Raw genomic sequence first — 26116 nt, forward strand, 5'->3', positions numbered from 1 at the left:
ACAGAGAAGAGTTTCAAGTGTACGTGAGAGAGTATAGACACTGGTGATCCATCTACCCAATTTTATTGATATCAAGGGCACTGTAACTGCTATCAAAGAGAATGGAGCCCAGGGGTCCCTGCAGCAAGATCCTTCAGCGTTCAGCCAGGGATGGAAGGGCAACAGGTCCCTTTCTCATACAGGCATACTACCACATCAGCAAGACCTCCCAAAAAAGCTGTGCTTCTTTAGCTTGGCATTTGGCACTTAAGGAAAAGGGACCAATGAAGGCAGCAGGAGGAGGACAAACCCAGACTTAGGATACCCACTCAGCCAACTGTTTTAATTCTTCATCTTCATCCTCTTTGGGAGCTTTGAGGACAAGGACACCCAGAAAAAGAAAGGAGAAATGTTAAAGCCTCAGTAACTTCTAGCTATGCCCTACTGTGAACCCTGGAGCCTACTGAAGTGTGTCTCCCCAGCAAAGAACCTAAAGGTGTGTAGTCCTGCTTTTGAGGCTGCTACTCATTCCCACAGCACCTTAATGCAAATTAGAAAAAGCTTCCTTCTGTTCCCAGCATTTGCATCCCTAAAGCAGGGTACACAGCTTGCAGTACTCCACTGAGTGGAGCACAGGTTGGATTCTGGATTTCATCCACACTCCCTTTTAGTCAGATGCTATTACACAGTCAACAACCTGCATATGTGGCAGGATGGATGGGGAACAGTCTTACCCCATATCTCCCCACATCATCAAGTCTTCCAGACAACAAATAGTCCTGGTTACCTGGCCCTGCAGGCAGATGTGTAGAAGGTACACTAGGCAATTTGACTGGGGGTTCTTCTTCCTCATTGCCCACATTTAACAACCCCTGGGCCAATTTCTCCTGCTCTAGTTCCTCTAGCTCTTCCAATAATTCATCCTGGATATGGGATGACAGAAAAGTTAAAGACCAAGAAAAGAAATTTCAACTTTCAAACAGATCACTTTTGAAATTCCCTTCCAAATCTGCCCCAAGAGCTTCTCTTGGGCATTCATTCTGGCCAGTCTCAGCTTCTCTAATAGTCCCTGACCCCTCACCCCCCATTACCTCATCCACATCATCTCCAAAGCCCACAGGCCGAGAAATGGCATCTGAGATCTGCTGGGCCAGTTCCTGTTGTTCTGTGATATCAGCCATCAATTCATCCACCTTGTCAATGTCCCTGAGAACAAGATGTACAGTGAAGAAATCAGGCAAGACCCCTACCCCGAATTCCTTATATCACATGAATGAAACCCTTCTGTCTTGTGGCCTCATACTAATAAATTGATGGCAGGAAAAAAGGTAGAATCAAGTCTGGGCCAAGGAACAGCAAAAAGCCACAATGGAAAGTACAGGCTGTGCTAATGATCTTTAAAAATTAAAGAAATCATCTTTTCTCCCTAGAATGAATGGCCCAGCAACAGGATCTTTCTTGAAGGAATCAAGGAGGCAGACAGGTCTTCTTATTACAAGTTTACACAAGTTCATATTCTGAAAGGCTTTAAAGTTGAAAGTGTTAAGTTGTGGGTGTAGCTCTGTGGTAAAGTGCTTGCCTCACATGTGGAAGGTCCTGAGTTCAATCCCCAGTGTTACCAAAACCAAAAAAACCTTGAAAGTATAATCCCAAACCATCCTTCCCAGTGTATAGGTACTCTCCTCCTCTGCCCCGTACCTACATGTCCTGGTAGGCTTTTTTCATGCCTTGAGCAGCAACCTCCATAGTACGAAGCACTTCTGCATTGGTGGTGGCATTCTCAATCGCTTCACGCTGAAACTCCAGGGTGGATAATGTTCCATCGGTTTGTGCCAACTGCTGTTCCAATCTTTTCTTTCTCCGCAAAGCCTGCAGGGCAGCTGACCCAGCCCACATCCTGAACATCAGAGTCAGAAATACCCGATTCCCACCTGGGCCCTCCCCAGTGGCTCCTTTCCCTTATTACCTCTTTTGTTCTTGGTCCCATGCTTCTTGGCTGTTTGTAGCTCCTGCTGAATCTTCTGTTCCAGAAACTCCTGTTTTTTGATCAGTATCTTCTCAGTCTCCTTCAGTTTCTGTATTGCTTCTTCAGGGGTTGGCCCCTTTTCCTTCTTCCCTGAAGAGTCCAGTGCAACACAGACCCATGTTGTGTAAAAGAAAAATATTACCCACCAATTGTTGAGTGCACAGTATGTGCCAGGCACTTGACTCTTAATCTCTAAATGATTATCTACAATGAGTATACTATCTTCACTTTAAAAATCTGAAAACAGGCACAAAGGTGTTATTTTTTATTTTTTATTTTGTCTAAAATCACAAGAAGAAGTTTAGGAGGAATCCAAAATGTGGCACAATGACTTTGAAAGCCAATACTCTTTTTGCTCTTTGAAGTAATTTCCAGCTACCACCACCCCTTTTGGCGGTACTGGGGATTGAGCTCAGAGTGCTGTACCACTGAGCTAGATCCCCAGCTCTTTTTATTTTTTATTTCAAGACAGGGTTTAAGTTGTCAAAGCTAGCCTGGAACTTATGATCTTCCTGCTTCGGCCTCTTGAGTAGCTAGGACTACAGGCCTACACCACTGCACTCAACTGACTCCAGTCACTTTTTTTTAAATACCTTTATTTATTTATTTTTATGTAGTGTTGAGGATTGAATCCAGTGCCTCACACATGCTAAGCAAGCGCTCTACCACTGAGCCTCAGCCCCAGCCCCTCCAGTCACTTTTAACAACCACTATTTTCATTTGCTGTCCTAGGAGATGCCAAAGATCTTAATCCCACAATATCAAACTAAATGAAGTACAAAAGGCTAGAGGGAAAAAAAGAATAGTTTCTCCCTTCATCTTCTATACAACACTCATTTTCCCAAATAGAAATCTGACACCTTTCTCTGGGCAAAATCCTTCCCTACTCTCCATTACCTACAGGACAAAATCCAAAACTTTCTAGGGAGACCGAAGGCCTTCCCTTTACTTTTCTCTCCTCTTCTAATCACGTACACTACGGCAGGCAAAACTTTTCCCCCATATATCTCTCTCCTGCCTATGTTTTGTGATGCTTGTTACCACTTCTGGAGTACTCCACATAGCAAACTGCTAGCCTGGTGGAACACCGCCGACACCTACTTCTGTGCTTCCCTAGTGTTTTAGGAATGTCTATTATTGAGTTGCTATACTACACAAATGGCCTGTGTTCCCCTTGACATGAGCTTCCAGAAGGTAGTCTTTCACCTTAGGTCTCGACTGCCCAGCTAAGTAACCATCAGTATTTTGGAAAGGACTGGATAGAGGCTGCTGGAAATTAGTAACCCCTAGCCTGTGCGGTGGGAACCAGCTCAGTCGCCATGCTCTCCACTCACGGCCCCTCTCCTTGACCACAAGCTCAAGACTTAGGGATCCTGGAAGACAAGCGGGAGGGAGCAAGGCGCCCAGACTAGGCGGGGCCTATTGGCACCAGAGATGAGTCTGGCTTCAACTCGGGCTGGTGTCTTCGGTCCGCCTGACTCCTGAGGTTTTTCCCCGGCGGGGCGCCGCGGTCGCCCCCACCCCCCACTCCGACCAGCATCTCTAGGCGGCCCAATCTCACCCCTCCCGAAGAGTCTGCCGAGCCCACTCATTGCGTCCTCGCCTCTCCCGCCTCCGCCCCTCCGCGTGCCCGGCACTTCCGCCTCGCTCCTGGAGAGTAGGCCGGCCTTGGCCAATCCCTCCTTAAGGCGCCGCGGCGACATCATCAACAAGCGCAAAGGAGACCACTGCTGTCATGTGACCAGGGCCACCATCCCCAGGTTGACGCGCTCCTCTTAAAGCGGCCGCTTCACTTTCTACTACAACTGGTTTTGTTTCTAAAACTGGTTTTGTTCCGTGGAAGGGAACGTACAGCATAATAGCACCCACCATTGGGGTAGTGGGAAAATTCTTCAGGCCCCTCAGTAAATGGCGTGGGGATGGGTTCCAGAATGAAGGAGTCACAACCTTTGGGCTGCCACAATCTATATGGCAGAACCTGTCTCACACTCCACTCTGGGCACCTCAGGTCGACAACCAGCCCCAGTTCACACACTAGAAAAATAAAAACAACCCACACATAGATACACTTTAATAAATTGCAAATGCACCTGAAAAAAATGCCTTCTCCGTTTCCTTTCCATTTTAGGCTTCAAATGAGGCTCATCCTCAGGGCTGGACCTCAGTGCCCAGCTTGAGAGTTAGTGAATGTTTCTAACCCTTGGGCTAGGGTTTGAAGACTCATTCCATTCTGAATGTGAATGCAGAGAACACCTATAAGGAAAATAAGTCACATTTCATCAGCTTTTTTAGGCCTTTCCATTATTACTCACCTTTTGTGGGTGTCACCTGTCATGCAGACCATCCACCCTGCACATAACTACCTAATACCCTCTTAGGAACACTTTCTTACTTTCTTCTCATTCCCCAAATGGCTCTCCTCATTGCTCATACCCAGTTTACCAACATCTACAATATTTCGCTTCTCATCATCGAAGAAGATCATCTGGGCGAAAGAAACCCCAGTCTTCTGCTGCAACCTGTGCAAGAAAGAGCAGGGGTAACCAAGCTGGAATCTTGGCCTCTCTGGTACTCTCCCTGCTGGCTCCTACCCTTATTTCCACCTACCTCTCAAAGTGTGTGACTTTGCTGCCTGGATAAATTTCCCGATGAGCAAAATATCTAACAAGGTCAAAGAGCTCCAGTAGTTGGTTCGCCCCTTCTATCTCACCTGTCCTGCAGAAAGGTATAATAGATGGGATAGGAGAGTGAAAGGCCAAGTATTGAAGAACTGCAAGCAAAGTTAAATATAACCAGGGGGAAACCACTTTGCTGTTTTTCCAGGAAGGCTAGGCTTCCTCTGCCCTCATTCAACTCCACAGACTTCTGTTTGACCATAGCTGGCGGTTAGCCCACGTTTAGTAACCAAAATGCACAGGAGGATGTACAATTAGGAAAAATATGCACATAATCTGAAATTTGCACCCCCTAAATTTTAGTACTCAAGCGGTTATGTGAAATGTTTCCCCGTGCATGCATCCTTCAGCATTTACAGGGATTGTTGTTACTCCCTCTTCTTACCGGGAAGCCGCTGCGACGGGCACCCCAAGGTCCTGTAACCGTTCTAGGACCTTAGACACCTCCGGGTACAACCGAATGTTCTGGCCCCGACTATCCCGGACAGTTCCATCACTAGAGAGGATGAGAAAACACTCAGCTCCGGCGGCGTCGCAACTCGCCTAGTCCTCCGATACCCTGCCTCACCTGCTCTTGTGGAATGGGGGGTCTACGTGCGTGTCGACCCAAAAAGGCCACAGCGTGTAATCTACGAGAGGAAGAGCGAGGGAGGTTCAGCCTTGGGGTGCGCAAGGAGTCGGCTTACCGCTGGCGAGGGAAAAGGAGCATGCCCTACGAAACTATTCTTGCCCGTTCCTCACCCAGATCAAAGACTGCGAGCTTCGGGAGCCGTGCCATGCCTCGGTCCCGGAGGCTGCGTGCCAAGTTGGCGTTTTCTCCCCTGCCGGAGAACCCGCAATGCTGCAGAGGCCAAAGAAGCCGCCGGGATGCCACAGAGAAAAGAGACTAGAGCGTCGCTGAGCTCCCGCAGCCAGAATGGCGATCGCGCAAGAGCGCCTTCTGCTGCGGCACGGGGAAAGGCCTGCAGCCCCGCACCAAAGTGACCGGAGATATAGGGGTGGGAATCGTCTAAGGCACTAGCCACAGGCATCTTCCCCTTAACTTTTTCACTCCAACCAGTTTTCACTAGAGAAGCCAAGGAAGGGAAATCCTTTCTTCTAAAAACACCAGCCCTTTTACCTTACCGAGACTGAATATCCCATCCCAGCTTATCACTCCTTCTCAACCTTTCTCTACATTGGCCTATTGATAGTTTCTAACTCAGAGTCTTTGGCTGTCGCAGAGCTTCTTGATTCGTTCCACCTTTAGAGAGCAAGTAGTCAGAGACTGAGGATAGAACCATGGAAATGGGAAGAACAATAACTATACAGATATTGGACTAAGTTCATAAGCACACTCAAAGACACAGGCAAGGAGAAGGGTGTAGTGTCTGTTGCCACGTACAGTGGTGCACGCCTAGAGTTCTAGCTATTCAGGTGGCTGAAGCAAGAGGCTCACTTTTAGAGGCTCATCTAAAACATAAATAAATAAACAAAAAGAATGTAAGGTCTGTAAAGCCCTTCAGGCTTTCTCCAACTAGGTACAAATGTAGAGTCAGAGCCACAGTGTGAGAAAACCTTTTCTCCTGGCTACTACTATTCACTTCAGTAGTATGTTAACAGATGTGCAACAACCAGGTTGTGGAAAGGAACTAACATGCCAGTTTCTATAATTATTCCTATCAGGGCGAATTTCCACCAACACAAAGTCACTTACATGGAGTTGGAAATAGGTGGCAAGAAGTGGCTCTCATGAACCAGCCTCACCAACATACACCTGAGTGGGCTTTCCTAGAGTGTGATAATCCCTCTAAGGGCACCAGCTCTTCATGGTACTGCTCCTTAAACCTAGTGTAAATAGTTATCATTGGGTCTGTTTTTATTTCAGTCACATTTGTGCAACAGAAAAAGATTACAGGAGGCCAGGAAATTTTATTGACAACTAGGGACACAGCCATAAGAGAGGGAAGCACACAGGACTGCAAATTAAAATCCAATAGCCAGCAGGGGCCCTTTGGGCCAGGAACATTGCATCCTGGGGTCCTCATATTCTCCCACCACACACAAAACTGGGCATCCAGGGGAGGGGGGAGTGGCTCTGGTGTCCCAGAGAGTGACAGGATATATGATGCCTCATTATGAGCAACAGCATAAGGAGGTGAACTGGAAGGAAGGTCCGTCACTGCCTGAGACTATCTCCTCCTCTCAGAGCCAACACCAGGTGGAGAACTGAACCACCTAGAATCTTGTAATCAGCTGCTGTCTTCTCATCATTCCTACAGAGGGGCAAAAGAAGCATTAGAAATACCATCTGGAATAGGTGTTCTCTCTCTCTTTTTGGGGGGGGGGTCATGCTGGGGATCAAACCCAAGGCTTCAAGCATGCTAAACTAGTGTTATATCCTTAAGCTGCTAAGTTACATCCTCTACATCCACAGCCCAAAAAGTTTGTTTGTTTATTGATACTGGGGATTGAACCCAGGGGCAATGAGCTACATCCTCAGTCTTTTTAAGACAGGATCTCACTAAGTTGCTTAGGGTCTCATTAAATTGCTGATGCTGGTCTCAAATTTACGATCCTCCTGCCTCAGCCTCCTGAGTTATTAGTATTACAGGCTGAGCCAGTATGCCCAGCTAGAACAAGGTTTCTTAATCTGGGTTTCATGGTTCTCTCTGGGAAGTCTGTGAACTTGAATGAGAAAAAATTCAACCTTTATTTTTACTAACCTCTAACTATTTCTTTTAATTTTGAAAATAGGAAAAAAAAAAGTATAAAAACTCATAGTAGCATTGGCAATGTAAGTAACTTGTTAACAACAGAAATTAGATATGTCCATATCATATTACAATGTTTGCAGGTATCTTGAAAATATTTCAAAATTACAGCAGTTATTAGACCCACTACTAGATCTTATTTATTATTAAAGAAGCACAGGTTATTATACCACATTTGTTTTCATAATTTGATAACTGTAGTTCAATATAATTAGTTTCCTTTCTAATTCCACATATTTTATTCTATACTAAAAAAATTTCTCTGTCCAGAGAAGTACTCTATAAGCTTTATCAAACCGCCAAAGGGTTCAAGGCACCAAAAAAATAATTAAAAAAAGAAGGGCTGGGATTGTAGCTCAGTGGTAGAGTGCTTGCCTAGCATGTGTGAGGCCTGGGTTCGATCCTCAGCACCACATAAAGATAAAAAAAATAAAATAAAGGTTAAAGGTACCATATCCATCTACAACTACCAAAAAAAAAAAAAAAAAAAAAAAGAGAGAGAGAGAGAGAGAAAAGAGAGAGAGAGAGAGCGCAAGAAAGAGGCAGGCCTGACCCATCTCAAGCACTTGTCCCCATTTCCTTTTCACATAACATCACTTTACCCTAACTTTCCCTCCAAACTCACATCTGTTTGCCACTGTAGATGAGCCGCTGCTGTTGTGGGGGAATTCCCTCTTTCTCTTCGACACGCTCCTTGATTCGCTCCACCTTTAGATAGCAAGTAGTCAGAGGCTGCTTGAGGAAAGAACCATGGAAATGGGAAGAACAAGAACTATACAGATAGCATGACAGCAAATGGACTAAGTTCATAAGCACACTCAAAGACACAGGCAAGGAGAAGGGTGTTGGGCATACATCACCTTGTCTGTGGGTTCAATATCAATCTCAATTTCCTTTCCAGTCAGCGTCTGAAAGGCAAATGTTATTATAAGTCCTATAATCCAAAATATAATTTATCTTCTAGGTAAAACAGACTGTCCTATTCTCTGTTGACTTCTAAGAGATGGACATTCTCAGCAAGGTTGCTTTGGAGAATCAGAAGGCTTTGATCATAACTGTATTATCAAACAGTTTTAGGCTGTGGATGACTTTGGTAGGGCAAGATTCTGTGAACCATTAGATCCTCCTGTTTCCACAAGCCATCTCCCTCTGTCCCCTCCACAATCCAAATCAGTAAGAATATTGTTTTGTTTTTTATTGGATGATACAAGAATGAGAGGTATTCTAAGTATTCCTTCAAGTCAGAAAGACTGCTCCAGAATAAATATCAACACTAGAAGTCACCTTTCAGATATTTCAAAAACTTCTCTAGGATACCAGAAAGTCCTTTATTTTTTTCTCTCTCTCTTTTGGTATGTGTGTGGTACTGGAAATTTAAACCAGGGGCAACTACCACTGAGTCACATCTCCTACCCTTTTTAATTTTAAAATTAAATTTAATTTTTTGATGCTGGGGATTGAATCCAAAGGTGCATTACCACTAAGTTACATCCCCAGCCTTTTTATCTTTGAGACAGGGTCTGGATAAGTTGCCGAGGCTGGTCTCAAACCTGACCCTCCTTCCTCAGCCTCCTGAGTTGCAAGAATCACATCTATGTATTTGTCATCAATCTGGCTATGTAAAGACTCTTCAATTAATTACATTTCTAGGTTACCAACTTGGAGGAAAAATTTGGGCATGTATCCAGAGGCACATGTAAGGTTTATTGCAGTGACATTTGTGAAAGCATATCACTAGAAACAGCCTAGTAAAACCTGTTATAAGAAAACTGTCAGAGAAAGGGGAAGTACAGGGGATTGAAATGGAGCAAATCATGTTATATGCATTTATCAATGTGTCAAAATAAACCCCACTATTATGTATAAATGATTTGCACTAATAAAAAACGCAAAAAATTAAACAATGGTACAGCTATACAATTATACATTATATAATAAGGAAATATCTAAATGATGTATAATTCTTTTTTATTAAAGATTTTTTTTTAATTTATTTTTTAGCTTTAGGGGGACATATACCTTTTATTTTTATGTGGTGCTAAGGATTGAATCAGTGCCTAATTCATGCTAGGCGAGCACTATACTGCTGAGCCACAACCCCAACCCCATAAATGATGTATAATTCTTTAAAGAATGTATAATTACATAACATTTTCTATATGCAGACACATGAATATGCACAAAAAAAAGAATTAGAAATATACATACCCCTCTTAATTGTGATTATTTTTTAAAAAGGGCGGTGGTTTGAGAGAAGGCTTTATCAAGGGTAACTCTCCCTTTATCTCTGTTTAAATTTTTTATAAAATTATATTCCTTTATCACATAAATACTAGTTAATATTGTGGGGGTGGGGTACGGGGGGGAGAACCCAGGGACACTCTACCATTAAGCTATATCCCCAGCCCCTTTTATTTATTTATTTATTTTTGGGTAACAGGGATTGAACCCAGAGGCACTCTCCCACTGAGCCACATCACCAGACCTTTTAATTTTTTATTTTGAGACATGATCTTGCCAAGTTGTTTAGGGCCTCAGTAAGATGCTGAGGCTGGCCTCAAACTGGCAATCCTCTTAATTCAAACTCCCAAGTCACTGGGATTCTAGGCATGCAGCACCACACCCAGCTGTGATCCAGGCTTCTTAAAGTGAAGATTTTACAGCCAAGAAACAATTAAGACACAAAAAAAGAACAAACCAGCACACAAAGAAGTGCCATATTGAATATTACTGTCCAAATACAAGAGACTATGACAAAATGCTATGGTGAGTGAAAATTAACGATCAATGTAACCTGAATGAGGTAACATGCCCACAAGAATAGCTAAGAAATGAGATCAGTAGAAATTGGCAAGGGTTCAGAGAAAGTGAAATGTTCAGATATTGCAGGTGGGAAGGCAAAACAGTGCAACACTTTGGAGAACTGTTTGGCAGTTTCTTTTCAAAGTTATATATACCTACCACATGGCCAAGTAATTCTATTCCTAGGTATTTATCCAAAGGAAATGAAAACATTTATCCACAAAAAGACTTGTATAACAATGTTTACAGAAGTCTTATTCATAATAGCCAGAAACTGGAAACAACCCAAATGCCTATCAACAGAAGAATGGATAAACAACTATGATATAATTATCTAATGGAATACTATTCAGTATTAAAAAGGAACAAATTGTAGATACACATTACAATAGATATAATACTGAAAGAATCTAGACACAACAATTATATATTGGCCAGGCATGGTGACATATGCCTGTAATCCCAGCTATGTGGGAGGTTGGCAGGATTGAGAGTTTCAGCCTGGCCTAGGGAATATAGTAACCCTGTCTCCAATAAGAAAAAAAAAAAAAAATTTATCTATCTGTACCGTATCATTCTATTATATGAAGTTCTAAAACAAGCAAAACTAAAGTACAGAACTTTCTGGGGTGGGGGAAAGGGATGAAAATGTTTTAAAGCTTGTAGTTACATGGGTTTATATTACTGTTAAAAATTCACTGAACTGAACCCTTAAAAACTGTACATTTTATTTATCTTTTTTTTTTTTTGGTACCAGGGATTGAATTCAGGGGCACTCAACTACTGAGCATCATCCCCAGCCCTTTTTGTATTTTATTTAGAGACAGGGTCTCACTGAGTTACTTAGCACTTCGCTATTGCTAAGGCTGGTTTTAAATTCATGATTCTCCTGTCTCAGTTTCCCGAGCCACTGGGATTACAAGTGTGTGCCACCATGCCCGGCTGAATATAATTTTATTATATTAAGACAACATGGATGAGAAATGAATGAGAAAACAAGTTAAGATTAGTAAACACAGCTGCCAGAGTAATCTACAACAGGGAAACCAATGCCAGATGTGTGGTTAGGGAACAATATGATCAAAAGAAGCTTAAAGAAGACCTCTGTACACTATGGTTTTGGTACACCATGTCTTGGTTTAGACTATACACTTTAAAGAAGGAATGGAAGTAAGAAAATAGAACTTTCACAGAGAAACAAGGATTTAAGGCTTTGGGGGTTTTTTTGTTGGTGTTTTTTTTTGTACTGGGGATTGAACCCAGGGATGCTCTACAACTGAGCTACATCCCCATCCCTTTTTAAAATTTTATTTTGATACAGGGACTCATTAAGTTGCTGAGGCTGGCCTCAATCTTTCAATCCTTCTGCCTCTGCCGCCTAAGTAGCTGAGATTATAGGTGTGCATCACAACACCCAGCTAAGGATATATGTTAATGAACCCCAGACCTGCAGGAAAGTAATGTGATGGGAAAGAAAAATAATGCATAAATTGGTTTCATATGAAAAATGAAGTACTATAGAAGAGAAATGATTCTAAAGAATTGTGTTCCAGATACGTGATAAATCAAGGGTATTAACATACGAAATGGGGGCTGGGGATGTGGCTCAAGCGGTAGCGCGCTCCCCTGGCATGCATGCGGCCCGGGTTTGATCCTCAGCACCACATACAAACAAAGATGATGTATCCGTCGAAAACTAAAAAATAAATATTGAAAATCTCTCTCTCTCTCTCTCTGGAAAAAAAAATAAATTGCTAAGGCTGGCTTTGAACTCATGATCCTCCTGTCTCTGCCTCTATGTTTTTAAAAAAAAACATACGAAATGGGTCCTAGAGAAGATGACTTATGATAGAAGATGATGTGCTTAAATTAGGATCACGGAGATTAGGTTATAAGATTTAAATCAGGAAGGATTTAATTGTAAAGGATTACAGAAAGATATGGATGAAGTCAGTTAACCAGTTACTGACTTCAGTTACACAGAAACAACAATTGAAAGGTGGATAATTCACAAAGGAACCCCCACAAAAGCTATCATTTACATAGTAATTAATATCGAACAAATTGCTCTCATGTGTTTAATATATAAAGAATGAAGTAAACAAAAAAGAGATGGAGGACAGAGATCTGATAGGAAACAGAAGGCAAAGTGTGGCAGGGAAGGAGACTGGAAATTTTAAATGACTGTAAAAATGGATTTAAAAAAAGGTAAAATCTACAACCTTGATAATCAAAGTATAGTCTTCAGATAAACAGCAATCATCATTTCCTGCTAGAAGACTCTCATACTCCATCCTAGTCCCACAGAATCATAATCAGCATTTCAGCAAGACTCCCCGGCTATTCTAATGCACTTTGAAGTTTGAGAAGTCCATTTGGAACACAGTAGTTTTTAAACTGTAGGTCTTAACCCACCAGTGGATAATGAAACAAACTTAGAATTAAAAATATCAGAAGGTATCACTCACAGAAAGTTGTTTGTGTTTAATATTAAAACTTCTTAGTGTGGGTTGACATTTTAAAAAAATGAAAAAACATTTAACAAAAGAATAGTAATAACCCTCTTCTTTGGACTAGGAGGACATGAAAAAGCATGAGCATTCATCCTTAGTGCTTCTAAAAATTGTGACAGTGAAGGACTAAGAAACACATATGAATAGTAACACATGCGTGTAATATATATATAAAAAAATGAAAACAAGCTTCACAAAACAATACCCTTATCCAGCAGTATACCTTGATCTTTTCTTTTTTTAATGGTGCTTGCGACCCACAGAGTTGATTTTAGGTTTCTAAAAAGTCTGAAAAACAATGATTTTCAACATGCTCTCTGGCAAGAGATAATTTGGAAGGACTAGAAGAGAAGCTTAAGAATGGCTATGACGGGGGCTGGGGCTCAGCGGTAGAACGCTGGCCTAACACATACAAGGCCCTGGGTTCGATCCTCAGCACCACATAAAAATAAATAAAATAAAGGTATTGTGTCTATCTACAATTTAAAAAATTAAAAAAAAAAAAAGAATGGCTATGACATATTGTAAACATGCTAATAAGCTGATGAAATAAGGACAGAATTACTAAGCTATAAAAAGGCAAACTAGTGTTGAACTGTGTCGATTGCAGGTTTTTTTTTTTTTTTTGTCTCTGGCTAAAAGTACAAAAGAGAAAATAAGAGGAGTTAAAAATTGGTGAAGAACTACCACAGGAGATGAGAGATGAAAATAAGGAAGACAGCTAGTACCAAGAACTAAGAAACCGTAACTACCTGCCTCAGTCAAGAAAGCGATACACAGCTCAGAAAAGCAAAAGACGACTGAATCCCAGCTCCTCAAGAACGGCTTACACACATCTCGGCAATCACCAGCAAAGGCTTATAGTCTACAGCCTTTGGGAGACCTCCAGTTTTCCCAAGCTAATGTTTCAGCACTGTGCTTGGAGATAACCTACATTAGGGGCTGCGAGCAGCAGATAACCTGGGCATGAAGAATGGAGGGCAGAGCTTTTCTCAAGAATCCGGGGATAGGGGTGGCAAGCTGCTGCTAGACTTTCTCTAGACAGAGCGGGTTCGAATGAAGCGAGACCCTAGGGTCGTCAGGCGGGGCCAGCCTCCAGCTCTCAAAGCCCACCGGGGTCCCCCTATTTCCCATGACCCCTCGCGCTGAGCCCCGAGGCTGTCAGCACTCTCCAGATAAGGCGTGGTTTTCCTTCCCCGCTTTTCCCGTAAGACGCAGCGGCCAGCCCAGTACCACTGAGTCTTGGCAAGCGTGGAAGTGCTCCCACCTTCACTTTAATTAGCATCTTCTTCCCAGATTGTGGCTGCAAACAGATAAATTGCTGCTTCTCCCGCTGCGGTCGCCGCCGACGCTTCCTAACACTCCGCTTGTGGGAGTCACTTCTGCTTCCGGGTCACCCTCTGGCCACACCCCCCCCCCAGTTTCTACAGGGTTTCCGAAAGGCTCACGAATGCTCCCGCGCTTCGTTTCAGTTGCGTTGTAAATAAAATAACGCAGCCGGATTAAGTGTAGCAGAAATGACGCTTTCCTAATTCTGAGAATCCTTAAGGAGTCAAGGCTAGCGGAAAGCTGGGGCAAAACGAACTACTTCTCCCATCATGCCAGAAAGCCGCTCTGCTCGTTGCACCCTGGAAGTTGTAGTTTCCTGCCGCTCAGATCCAACGGCAACTTCAGTGTGTGAACTCTGTTACCCAGAAGGCCTCGCACGTCCGCCCCCGAAGGTGGAATTCCTCGATTAGTTGTCTTACCCGCAATTAGCGGAACCTGTTGGCGTGACCCCACAAGGCTCAGCGGGGCTGCACGAGGCTAGTAGCTAAGCTAGGGGAGTTTCGGTCAACTGACACCAAGGCAACAGGAAGTGAGTACCCCCATGCCGGAAGTTGATTGAAACCTTCCCATTTCTTCTCCCTAAATCTGACTCCTCTTTGCAGGGGTGGGTAGGGAAAGTAGCTGGGTAAAGTGAACACTCCGGTTCACCAACCCAATTCTACCCAACAATCTGTACTTGAGATGGAAGCATCGAGGCCAGGACGAGTGCCGGCGACCTGCTTCAGGGCCCAAACCTTGCCTTATAACCCGACCTTCCACGACTTAAGCCAGGAGAGATGCACCCTGTCCCAGCCACATCAGGACATTAAGGCCCAAGGGAATATTGATTCAGATTCCTCCTGACTTCCTACCCTCCAATACTCAGATTCCAGACCCCGCCATGCCTCATATCGACAATGACGTGAAACTAGACTTCAAGGATGTTCTTTTGAGGCCAAAACGCAGCACCCTAAAGTCTCGAAGTGAGGTAAGCCAGCTTTGTATTTCCTCTTTTTTAACCCTAAGCTCCTGGACAGAAGCAGGAGCAAGAAAACTCCCTGGTCCTTGTCCTAATGTGTTTTCCGGATGAATAAAATACTGTTTTCTGTTCACATCTGCAGGTGGATCTCACAAGATCATTTTCATTTCGTAATTCAAAGCAGATGTACAACGGCGTCCCGATCATTGCTGCTAATATGGATACTGTAGGCACCTTTGAAATGGCCAAGGTTCTTTGTAAGGTAGGTGTCTAGTTGCCTCAATGGCTATAGAAGCGTTTGCATCCCTCTCCCCATTCTCAGTTACCTCTGGCAAATAGCAGTTAGGACGCTCTATTTACTGTTTTCTCCAGTACTAAGGCCCCATTATCTGATTATTTAAAAGGGCTGTCTGAGCCGGGCGTGGTGGTGCATGCCTGTATTCCCAGTGGCTTGGGAGGCTGAGATAGGAGAATCTCGAGTTCAAAGCCAGCCTCAGCAACTGCGAGGCGCTAAGCAACTCAGCGAGACCCTGTCTCTAAATAAAATACAAAATAGGGCTGGGGATGTGGCTCAGTGGTGAGTACCCTTGAGTTCAATCCCCGGTACCAAAAATAAATAAATAAATAGATACATAGATAGATAAATAGATAAAGGCTATCTGAACTAGTGAGATTCAGAGTTAAATTTTGCCCTCTTTTTTTTTCTTTTTTTCTGTACCAGCAATTGAACTCAGAGACACATTGTCACTGAGCTACATTCCCAGCCCTTTTTGTTTTTCATTTTGAGAAACTAAGCTTGCCTCACTAAGTTGCTTAGGACCTTGGTAAGTTACTGAAGCTGGCCTCAAATTTGTAATCCTCCTGTCTCAGCCACTCCAGTTTCTGGGATTACAGGTGGACACCCCTGCACTGGGAAATTTTGCCCCAGTTTTCTGATAAATGAACAGAACTTTTTTTCCTTATCTTTATACCCTTACCAACTTTTCCCACCACCCAGGTTACCTGCTCCCAATCACAGGCATCCCTTCAAAGACACCATTATTCATAACACTCAGCATTCACTGGTTTAGTCTAGAAACTAAATACAGGTTGAACATTCAAAAATTCTTAAATAGAATATTCTAGGGAGAAGCAGCTTATTACTTTTATGTCTACTTTTCTTTTCTCTTTTTTTTTTTCTTCCTTGTAAGTCCTAGGTTCCTGGGAATTTCTGGGATATTCCCCAAATGGAGTGGTTTTTTTTCTTGAATGCAGGTTGTTCACTTTGAAAATGGAAGACACTGCTCCTGTCAGTAGTATTACCTGCCTCTGTACTTGTTAGCTGAGAAGGTTACCTGGACACTTTGAGAATACAAGCACTCTACTGGTCAATCCACGTAACCATAGTTGATGGATTTTGTTGCTGATTGTGGTTCTGTTAGCCTTAAAGAATCCATCTTCCTGTTTCAAATTGCTCTCTCTTTGTGGAATGTCTGTTGTTATTTCTCTGAGATTGATAGTTATGCAGTTTTATTATTTTTGTTGCCTTTCTAACTTAACTGCTTAGGAATCCTGCTGTTACCCATAGTCTGCTTTCCCTGACCAGTAGACTTGGGGAATGATAAATCTGACTGGAGATTTAACCAGCATGCTGTAATACATGAACCTTGTTGGAGAATGTCTTAATACTTTATGTTGAGACTGGCTTTTCAGTATTGCTGATGAGTACTAAAGTCAGATTTTAGAGACAGAGCCAAGTTTCCTAATAATTATGAAAAGGTCGGATGCAAGCAAACATATTTTTCTAGATTATGTTATATATTAGATGTATTCATGCCACACTAGGCCACTGCATCTCCAAGGCATGTTGACCTCCTAGAGCAACTTAATCAACATATTAACAGTGTTGCTGAGAAGGTAGAATTTAATACCAGATTTTAGCTAGATGGTATTGATGATCATCTCTAAGTATAGCACTTTCTGCTGCTAGCTGATACATGACTTCCTTGCATTTCTGGTGCATTGCAAGATTTGTGCTGTCTCATGTCTGTTTGCATGTTTGCACTTTTAAAGCACAAACACTGTGTACAGTGGTTTTTGTTTTGTTTTGTTTCTCTCAGTATCTGGGATTGAACCCAAGGGTCATGCGTATCATTGAAGTACATTTAAAAAATTTTATTGAGACAGGGTTTCACCAAGTTGCCCAGGCTGACCTTGCACTTGTGATCCTACTGAGTCAGTCTCCCAAGTAGCTGGGATTACAGGCATGAGCCTGGCCACGGTGGCTTTTGAATGGCTTTCTCAAAGTACTGGGACATTGTCATTTGTTGAGCTAGAGAATATAAACCTGATAAGTCATTGTCTTACAACTTGGTTGACTGAAATAGACTTTTCTTGTCTATGTCCCCATCAAAGAATACTTGTCCTTACTCCTGAAGAAATAAAGGATGGTATGGCCCCTTAACAGCTCCACTAAGCTTAAGGCTTTACTTTTTGTGGGCATCTGTACTCACTGAATTACTGCTGGCAAGTGAATCAGAAGATACTAAAGACAGATTTAGTACTAGAGTACTTAGGAGGAGGGACTGTGTAAACGCAGACAATCACTGGCTCCATCTAGCCTCTTCATGGTTCCTACGTATCTCCTACTTGTCCCCTTACACCAAGAGCTTGTCTTTCTCACCTTTTAGGTCAAAAGCAATGTATATGCTAGCTGGTGAAATCCAGATGACTCAGTACTTTAGTAGGAATAATTAAATACTAGTTTCATGTTGAAAAAGCCCTACTGGAATTTGTAGGGATAATAATGGTCAAACTCAAATCCCAGCTCAGCCAAGAACTTGTTTTCCTTCCAAACTCCAATTGTTTTTTTCTCTCAGAAGAGTATAAAGATCTATTTTTAGAGAAAAAGATCCTGATAATGTTTTCTCCTTTCTGAATGCTTCTCTTCCCAGTTCTCCCTCTTCACTGCTGTCCATAAACATTACAGTCTTCATCAGTGGCAAGAGTTTGCTGGCCAGAATCCTGATTGTCTTCAGGTAACACTGGGCCCCTCTTGCTCCCTTCCTTGTCCATTTTCCAGGGAACCATTTTTGGCTGCCAGGAACCAACCCTCACCCTTTACCCCTTTGGTCACTAGATCATCTCTGATAATATAATGTCACAGGCTAGTCTAATGCTTCTCATGTCAATGACCGTGTTTCTTCTACAGTATCTGGCTGCCAGTTCAGGGACAGGCTCTTCTGACTTTGAGCAACTGGAACAGATCCTGGAAGCTATTCCCCAGGTGAAATATATATGCCTAGATGTGGCAAATGGCTACTCTGAACACTTTGTTGAATTTGTAAAGGATGTACGGAAGCGCTTCCCTCAACACACCATCATGGTATGTTTTTATTATCCTGTAGTTGTTACCTTCCTCTCTTTTTCTTAACACTTCATTTGTTACATCAATTCATTTTTCTGTTACATTATGCTATTTCGAGTCCACATAACATTACTGGGTGATTGATTATACCATGATTCCAAGTCTAAAATGTTTATTAGCAGTGCAATATCTCCAATCCTTGATTTAGTTTTTGTAAATCCAGTGTCCTTGATATCACTCACAAAACCATGATGGAACATGTATGCATTGTACATTACTCTGGTACATATACATCTGCCCATTGAAATGGACAATCACATAAAAGGTATCACAGGAAATAATGTTTAATTTTTTTACAAGCTTGTGGAGGGGATGACAAGAACCCATTTCTTTCATAGCATTGAAGGTCTCTGCTGACCATCAAAAGCAAATACAGTTGGGAGGAGTATTTAGCCTACATTACCATGTCTTCCCCTTTCCCTGAAGCCAGAGAGGTTCTATGACAGAACAGGGTATGTTGGAGATAAATCTACTCTTAAGTCAGATCTGAGTTTGATCTAGTAATTTCTTTTGCTGCACTGAACACTTCTTCATGCCATCTCACTTCTCCCCTGTGGGTCATACCACCTTGCTGCCTGAGATAGTAAAGTGCATCCTGAACCCTGGCTTTACCCTCATTTCAACAGTGACACCAGTTTCCACCATTGCTCCCTATCTAGCTAGCTTAGTATAGAGAGCAGGGTCCTTTGAAGTAGCTAGCGTAGAAGCCCTCAGAGGTCCCAACATAGGGAACCTAGGTATCCTTTCTTTGTATTAGTCTCTCATAATATGAAGTCATAGTCCAGGCATGCCATCTAGGAGCAAATAAGCTTGTGTCCATTTCTGACCATAAGGATGTTCTTATTTTGACTGCTCTGTCCCAGGCAGGGAATGTGGTAACAGGAGAGATGGTGGAAGAGTTGATCCTCTCTGGGGCTGACATCATCAAAGTGGGAATTGGGCCAGGTAAGCTATTTCATTGAGGCCAATTCACAGAGTGAATTCACTCTCACCTTCAGTGGCAAATTCACAGAGTGAATTCACTCTCACCTTTGGCATGTTCTTCCTAGGTTCTGTGTGTACAACCCGGAAGAAAACTGGAGTGGGGTATCCACAGCTCAGTGCAGTGATGGAGTGTGCAGATGCTGCTCATGGCCTAAAAGGCCACATCATTTCAGTAAGGCCCAAAGTCTCAGGGTATGAGGCTGCCAATAGGTTTTCTGCAGTATGGAGGCTCTAGTAGATATGGGTCAGGACTCTTGAGTGCATGTCAGTTTTGAAGTGGACTGTTGGGACATCGCTGAGAGCGCTTAGAAAATCCATGCTGTCTGTTCACTGTGCTCTTTATTTTGCAGGATGGAGGTTGCAGCTGCCCTGGGGATGTGGCCAAAGCTTTTGGTAAGGAGTTAGGGAGGGCACAGAAGAAGGATCCTGTAGAAGAGGATATATTACCTCTCAGGATCTAGGGTCAGGGTAGGAGAGACTCAGGAAGCCATTCAGATTCTCTCATAATATGAAGTAGTGACCCTGAAGCCTGTGGTGTCGCCTGGGGTAAGCCAGCAGGAGAAATCCTGAGACTAATTTAGATGCTCCAAGTGTGAGCCAGGGCCATCTGTAAATTCCTGAGCCACTGACTCTGAAGAATGGGACTATAAGCCTGCATTTTCTGCTTTTCTTCTTCACATTAAAATGAGACTACTATTCTTGGGAGACATGATGTTTTACTCAGATGGAAGCAACAAAACAAAATGATGAGAAGACAGTGAAAGCAGAAGTTGGGCAGGGAATCTCCAGAGGCTATTTAAAAAATCTTGAGGAAATCAGGCCCAGAGGAATAAACTAGGTCAAAGCAGGCCTTTGTGGATATGGGTCAGAGAGAAAAACAGTGCTGGGAAGATGCTGGAGACATTGTCAGGACTGAGAATTTGGCATGAGTTGCTTTTGAAGGGGGGCCATGTGGGCATCCTGGCCAGAGGAATCTCTTTCCTACCTCTTTGATTTTGGCAGGGGCAGGGGCTGACTTTGTGATGCTCGGTGGCATGCTGGCTGGGCACAGTGAGTCAGGTGGTGACCTCATTGAGAGAGATGGCAAGAAGTACAAACTCTTCTATGGAATGAGTTCTGAAATGGCCATGAAGAAGTACGCTGGTGGCGTGGCAGAGTACAGGTATGTGTGGAGGACCAGAAGCTGAGGGTTCTTGGAGAATGTGACTGCATAGTATGGTGGCAGAGCTCATGGCTGCTGGAAAATGGATGATATAATTCTTAGGAGGAAAAATGGTGACATGGTGTTATAGAGACAGAAGAGTCATTGAGCTTAAGGAATCTAGAATAAGAAGGTAATAACTTTTTTTCCTATTTCAAGGGCCTCAGAGGGAAAGACAGTAGAAGTCCCCTTTAAAGGGGATGTGGAGCATACCATTCGTGACATCCTAGGAGGGATCCGATCTACATGCACCTATGTGGGAGCAGCTAAGCTAAAGGAGTTGAGCCGGAGAACTACTTTCATCCGAGTCACCCAGCAGGTGAATCCAATCTTCAGTGATGCACACTAGACCTGAGTATTTCTGCCCGCTCAAGGCACCAATACTTCGCAAAAGGGTCTCCCAAATGGGTTTCTCACCCATTCTAACTACTGTGGCAGTGCATTTAACAGTTCCCATTGTCTTCCTCCTGAGAGCTCCTGTAATAACGCTATACTTCTCTGTTTGTACACACAAGATGCCCAGAGCACTTACTGGGGAGGAAGTGAGGAAGAATACAGTCTGAAAATGAAGTAAGATAATTGAATGGGTATCTGGGGACCCAGCATCCTGAAGATGAAAAGATACTGATTAAATCATAAATGTTCTATATGGCCTTGGTCTGGATGGGGCAGGCTTTTGGAATTATGTCTTATTAATCAGCTTCATTAAATGAAATCTTTAAATATCTAAAAAGCTCAGAAGTTTATATTTGAGATAACTCAATAAAAAGAGGTCTCACTAACTATAAAAGAGATGCTAAAGCTTTCTGCACAAGGCTGACATCTAGGTGTTGCTTCAAAGTAGGAAGGTAGTGATTAGCATTGACCCAGTGGTATTAAAGACAGTAAGTATTATTCCCACGAAGTGTTTTCATTCTAGCGCCACCACCCCCAGGTGAATTGGCAGCATGAGAGTTTATAAAATATATTCCAGCATTAGCCATATATTTTCAGAACAATAAAAAGACATTTCTCTTCCAGGCTCTCAACTTCTGGGCACATCTGAATAACACTTTCTAAGGGAAGTAAAATGGTAGGGATTCTTCCAACTCTAGAAACCTGGTTCTATGTCTAAGAAATGACATCCACTGACCTACAGAAGTCCTTCCTCACATCAAGAGTGTTGTAACAAATCTAAAGTTTAATTATCAAGCATCACAAAGTTTTTAGTAATGTAGTCAGACAATCCAAGCCTGGTTTCCACTTCATTCCCACCAAACTGCCTAAAGACCGAGGAGGAAGAGGGCATTCCAGTGCTATCACAAGGGTGTAGAGCTGCCTAGGTGGTCACAGGAAGCAGTGGGCACCATATTGGGGCCAGAAGTGGGGAGATATTCACAGAAGGTAGGAATCAGAGTGTCAAACTTTGTCTTCTGATAGTTTTCCAGAAACTCCTACAGAGAAGGGAGCAGGAGATCCTATTGTCGAAAAACCATCCCCTAAATCCTCCGTATTCTGAAGCATGTGGATTTTTCAGGCTTGTTCTGCCCATCCTTTTCCCTAGCTTTCTGCTCCTTCCTACTCACCTTTCCTTCTCTCTGGCTATTTTCTTCCTCATCAGAGTCCAAAACCAAGTCTCCTATGGTAATGACAGAGTTGCACAGAGATGGGGAACACACTGGAGGAAGGAAACCAGAATCAAAATACTCCTTCTAGGTGAACAAAGTTTCTGAAAAGTTATCTAAGAAAACAGACTGTCTAAGCAAAACCTGACTCAGCTTACCTACCTGGATTCTTGGCCCTAGGAGGTGATAATGATAGTCTCAGTGGGTCAATATAGCAATCCAAGCAATTCCTGAGGTAGAAGCAAGCAAAGAACAGTGTGAAAGAAAAGTAAGTAAACAGTGTGGTCCTACTAGGAAGAAGCAAAGCTAACACTCACTCTTTTTGCTCTGAGGCAGATAAGTCAGCAGGGTTCTTTAGAGCACTTTCCCCCAGGATCTGAGATGGACTCTTAGACTTCCCCATGATGGCTGTTCTTGTGCCCACAGCATCTGATGGGTCCACTGTATGAATTCCATGCTCTTCCCTGCTGTCAGATTTAGATATGACCTGGGTTGGTGTGCCCAAATTTCTAAAGGGGAACAGCATGACCATTGGACGCTCCTTATGGCCTTCCCTAGCAGATGTCCATTGGGACCGGGTTCTTCGCTGGCCCAGAGGAGCCAAATTGAAGTGGTGGCCTGCCAAACGTTCTGGGTGCTTCCTTGAAGCTGGTCCCTGAGGGCCAGGCTTGGCTTTTGGCAGAGGACTATGGGGTGCTAGTGCCTGTTGCAGAGGAGGATTTTGTTCCATCTCTGTCAGGTTCACTGAATCAGAAACAGAGCACTCTGAAAGAGAAAATGAGGCTTCTTATAAAGAGAATAGATAACTGGGCATGGTGGCACATACCTGTAATTCCAGCAACCTAGAAGGCTGAGGAAGGAAGATCACCAGTTCAAGGCCAGCCTCAGCAACTTGGTGAGGCCCTAAGTAACTTTGTGAAGCCTTGTCCCAAAATTTTAAAAAGGGCTGCAGACGTAGCTCAGTGGTTAAGCACCCCTGGGTTCACTACCAGTACCAGAAATAAATGAATAATAGATAGTAACAGATTAATTTGCTCAGGTTCCTTATGCTTCAGGCCCACCTAACTTCAAGTTGACTGACTCAAAATATGTCATACTAAATACCACATCCACAAATAGCTAATTATCCCAGGTGGTACTAATACCTGGAAGTGGCCACCCCATGTCCACACCATATTGGCTCAAGGCAACAGAAGAGGTGATAGAAACTCCAGGCTGCATCCAACTCAGCACATCCTGAAGCTGTGGGCAGGAAAAGAGGCATAAAAACCAGTCCTTGATACAATAATCCCACCCCACACTCTGTCCTTAAGTGTTTTGCTCCAACAAAACCTGCTGTGTCTGCACTGAAGGCAGTGCTTTTTCCAGCTGACACATGTATTCAAAAAACAGCTTTTCCATGGCATCCAGAAAGGGTTCCCCATACTCTTGTTTAAGTTCCTACAGTGGAGAAAGACAAGCAGGTCAGAAAAGGATGACAGAAAATAGGAACAACCACCTAACAGCCTCCAAACTACCCAGTCTCACCTGCAGCTTTGAAGCCAAATCTACAGGGACCTCTGACAGCTGCTTCACCTGCTGGCAAAAAGTCTCCTGTGCCTCCAAAATCTTCCTCAGATCCTGCTTTGTCTGTTGATAGGAAAGGCAGAGAAGTTGAGGGCAACAGGGGCAACTTTTAAGTGCAACTGGAGTTAGGGCTTGTTTGCAAGATTTACTCACAGCTTTAGGGTCCCGTACTACAAGTCCAGATTCTGGGAAGTGATGATTCAGGGCATTCAGGACCTGGGGCCAAGGCCGGCCCTGAAGGATCAGCTCCACCACCACCTGCAGGATACTAAGCTCAGAATACCCACTCGGGACAAACCACTCTTTTCCAACTGGTATTCCCCCTGTCCCCCAACCTTCGGCCCTCTCAGATCTTCCGTTCCGCCCCAATACCTTGGCCTTTAGGCCCATACAAAGGCGTTCATGGTGCCGGTAGCGAACCAAGCCTGGAGCAGCAGCGCGCAGGGATCCCAAAAATTCTAGTACTCTCGGAAAGTGCTCCACGCTGCGTTGGCGCACTACTTGCCAGCTGGCTGCCGCTGCGAAGCGCAAAGTAGCGGGGCCGGCCCCCGGAGGCGTGGCCATGGCCCCGTCTCCGCCCCAGGGCTGTTCCTTCAGGCTTCTACCACCTTGGAGAGACTTCCCGACCCCTCCTGGGGGCGGGTTTCCGGGGGCCCTCTGATTCGGCTCTTTCGTGGTGCGCCGGATACGCTGCGATCTGACTCAATTCTCTTCTATAGGTCGCCAGAATTCTGGGGGCTTCTCCTAGCTCAGGATGGAGCCTGAATGGAGGAGCAGGGCGTCTCCAATGGTACCAGGATCACTCAGCTTTAAGCGCCACCGCTATCTGGAACTCGAAGGTACCTCACTTCCGGCTCTGAGACTAGTTTCCCTTGCCCCGGAAAAGGAAGGTAAAAGGGAACCAATGGTCTGCCAGACAGGGAAGTGTGACGTCGCGTCATAAGGCCGCGCCCCCGCAGGTCCGGCCTCTCTCAGGCTCCGCCCCCCGGCTGCTAGTGCTTTAGTTGGGCACTGAGACATCTGTGACCGCCCCTCGCCCCTCGGGGCCTTCCCAGTTCCCGCTTTTTTTCGCAGAACCTACTGAAAAGTCGTGTCACTTCCGAGGCCCGACTTTCTAATTCGGAGATCATGCAATCTTCTCTGTCCATTATTTTCGTTCGTTGAAATGACAAGTGCTTAAATCTCAGTCCTCAACTAGCGCCTGCGAAACCTTCCCCAGCGACATGCTGCTTCCAGTAAGAATTTAGCCAAACAGAAGAGGGCGCTCGCCTTTAAGAAGTAAAATATGAACTGGGCACAGTGGCGGACGTCTGTAATCCTGGGACTCCGGGAGGCTGAGGCAGAAGAATCGCAATTTTGAGGCCAGCCTCAGCAATTTAGTGAGACCCTGTCTCAAAATAAATGATAAAAGGTATAGGAATAGTTTATTAGTTGTTAAGCATCCCTGGTTCAATCCGCGGTACCGCAAAAAAAAATACAAGCCGTGATTGTATTCCTAGCTACTCTGGAGGCCAAGGCTGGAGGATAGCAAATCCGAGGCCAGAGAGCATGGGCAACTCAATTAGCAAGACCTTGTCTTAAAAGGGCTGCGTGTAGAGCAGTGATAGAGTGCCCCTGGGTTCAATCCCAAGTTCTGCAAAAGTTAAAGAGGCATCAGATTGTTAACTGGTCTTCTCTGCATGGTGGGGTTATATGCAATATTTTGTGCTTTTCTGTTTCTTCTCTATCCAGTTCTAAAATTTAAAAATAATTTCCTTTCAGATTTTGTTGAGTACTTAACTTGAGTCAGTCCATTATTGAATTGACTATTTTCTTGGGTACGGGAAATTCTAGTCATCTCCCATTTTTACTTCACTTATTCCTTCTCTACCATTCCTTTATGTAGACTTGAATTTCTGACCTACATAATTTTCATTCTAAAGCATTTCTTCTAACATATCTTGCAAGACAGGACTAATGGTAATACATTTCCTCAACTTCTTTTTTGGAAAGTATTTATTTCCTTTTAAAGAATAATTTTTTGGATACAGAACTCAAGGTTTGGTGAGTTTTGAAATTTTTCTTCAACACTGCAAATGTTTCACTCCTTTTCTGCTTTCATGGTTTCTGAATGGAAGGCCAATGTAATTCTTATCCTTACTCTTCTGTAGATAAGTTTCCCCAGCCTATTCCCATCCCTTACTCTTTCTTTCCTCATTTTTTTTTTTTGTCTTTGATTTTCTGCAGTGTGGATATGATATGCCTATATGATGGTAGTGGTTCTGTTTTGTATTTGTTTGTTTGACATTTATCCTGGATGCTGTTCTGTGAGCCTCCTGAA

At 43.6% G+C, this 26116-nt stretch overlaps 5 protein-coding genes and 1 long non-coding RNA gene across 9 annotated transcripts in view; 2 read left to right on the plus strand and 4 right to left on the minus strand.

Moving 5' to 3' along the window:
* Positions 1–44: 44 nt before the first annotated feature.
* Chmp4a (charged multivesicular body protein 4A) lies at positions 45–4012 on the minus strand. Its single transcript, XM_027920011.3, has 6 exons — positions 3567–4012; positions 1946–2095; positions 1682–1859; positions 1071–1185; positions 767–902; positions 45–351 (listed from the first exon to the last, which is right to left on the minus strand). The coding sequence occupies exons 1-6, from the start codon at positions 3709–3711 to the stop codon at positions 296–298; spliced, it is 780 nt and encodes a 259-aa protein (XP_027775812.2). The 5' UTR covers positions 3712–4012; the 3' UTR covers positions 45–295.
* Mdp1 (magnesium dependent phosphatase 1) lies at positions 2011–6488 on the minus strand. Of its 2 annotated transcripts, XR_003580420.2 has the most exons (7): positions 5422–6488; positions 5249–5309; positions 5066–5176; positions 4613–4720; positions 4439–4524; positions 4096–4258; positions 2011–2095 (listed from the first exon to the last, which is right to left on the minus strand). XR_003580420.2 is itself a non-coding variant. In XM_027920013.2 (6 exons), the coding sequence occupies exons 1-6, from the start codon at positions 5456–5458 to the stop codon at positions 4226–4228; spliced, it is 477 nt and encodes a 158-aa protein (XP_027775814.1). In that variant the 5' UTR covers positions 5459–6488; the 3' UTR covers positions 4109–4225. The 2 variants fall into 2 exon arrangements, 1 of the variants encoding a protein (XP_027775814.1); XM_027920013.2 differs by lacking the exon at positions 2011–2095 and having other exon boundaries at positions 4109–4258; positions 4398–4524.
* Positions 6489–6571: 83 nt separating this feature from the next.
* Nedd8 (NEDD8 ubiquitin like modifier) lies at positions 6572–14142 on the minus strand. The gene is made up of 4 exons (XM_027920014.2): positions 14016–14142; positions 8294–8341; positions 8059–8141; positions 6572–6935 (listed from the first exon to the last, which is right to left on the minus strand). Exons 1-4 carry the CDS (start codon positions 14031–14033, stop codon positions 6839–6841), a joined length of 246 nt encoding a protein of 81 aa, XP_027775815.1. The 5' UTR covers positions 14034–14142; the 3' UTR covers positions 6572–6838.
* A 296-nt stretch (positions 14143–14438) lies between these two features.
* On the plus strand, positions 14439–21359 carry Gmpr2 (guanosine monophosphate reductase 2). Its single transcript, XM_027920010.2, has 10 exons — positions 14439–14606; positions 14943–15044; positions 15178–15297; positions 17969–18052; positions 18226–18399; positions 19305–19386; positions 19491–19597; positions 19776–19818; positions 20428–20587; positions 20786–21359. The coding sequence occupies exons 2-10, from the start codon at positions 14958–14960 to the stop codon at positions 20973–20975; spliced, it is 1047 nt and encodes a 348-aa protein (XP_027775811.1). The 5' UTR covers positions 14439–14606; positions 14943–14957; the 3' UTR covers positions 20976–21359.
* Tinf2 (TERF1 interacting nuclear factor 2) lies at positions 19748–24665 on the minus strand. 3 transcript variants are annotated; one of them, XM_027920009.3, is made up of 9 exons: positions 24169–24665; positions 23950–24054; positions 23758–23859; positions 23563–23670; positions 23376–23472; positions 22548–22995; positions 22393–22460; positions 22192–22283; positions 19748–20659 (listed from the first exon to the last, which is right to left on the minus strand). In XM_027920009.3, exons 1-9 carry the CDS (start codon positions 24358–24360, stop codon positions 20654–20656), a joined length of 1218 nt encoding a protein of 405 aa, XP_027775810.1. In that variant the 5' UTR covers positions 24361–24665; the 3' UTR covers positions 19748–20653. The 3 variants fall into 3 exon arrangements, with proteins under 3 accessions (XP_027775810.1, XP_027775809.1, XP_027775808.1); XM_027920008.3 differs by having other exon boundaries at positions 19748–20662; XM_027920007.3 differs by lacking the exon at positions 19748–20659 and adding an exon at positions 21787–22059.
* Positions 24557–26116, plus strand: part of LOC114078965 (uncharacterized) — a 53606-nt gene continuing 52046 nt past the window's right edge. Inside the window, exon 1 of the long non-coding RNA XR_003580421.2 lies at positions 24557–24635. This is a non-coding gene — a long non-coding RNA (uncharacterized lncRNA). The remainder of the gene's footprint in view (positions 24636–26116) is intronic.

Source organism: Marmota flaviventris, chromosome 2, assembly GCF_047511675.1.
Source record: "Marmota flaviventris isolate mMarFla1 chromosome 2, mMarFla1.hap1, whole genome shotgun sequence".
NCBI classification, from domain to species: Eukaryota; Metazoa; Chordata; class Mammalia; order Rodentia; family Sciuridae; genus Marmota; species Marmota flaviventris.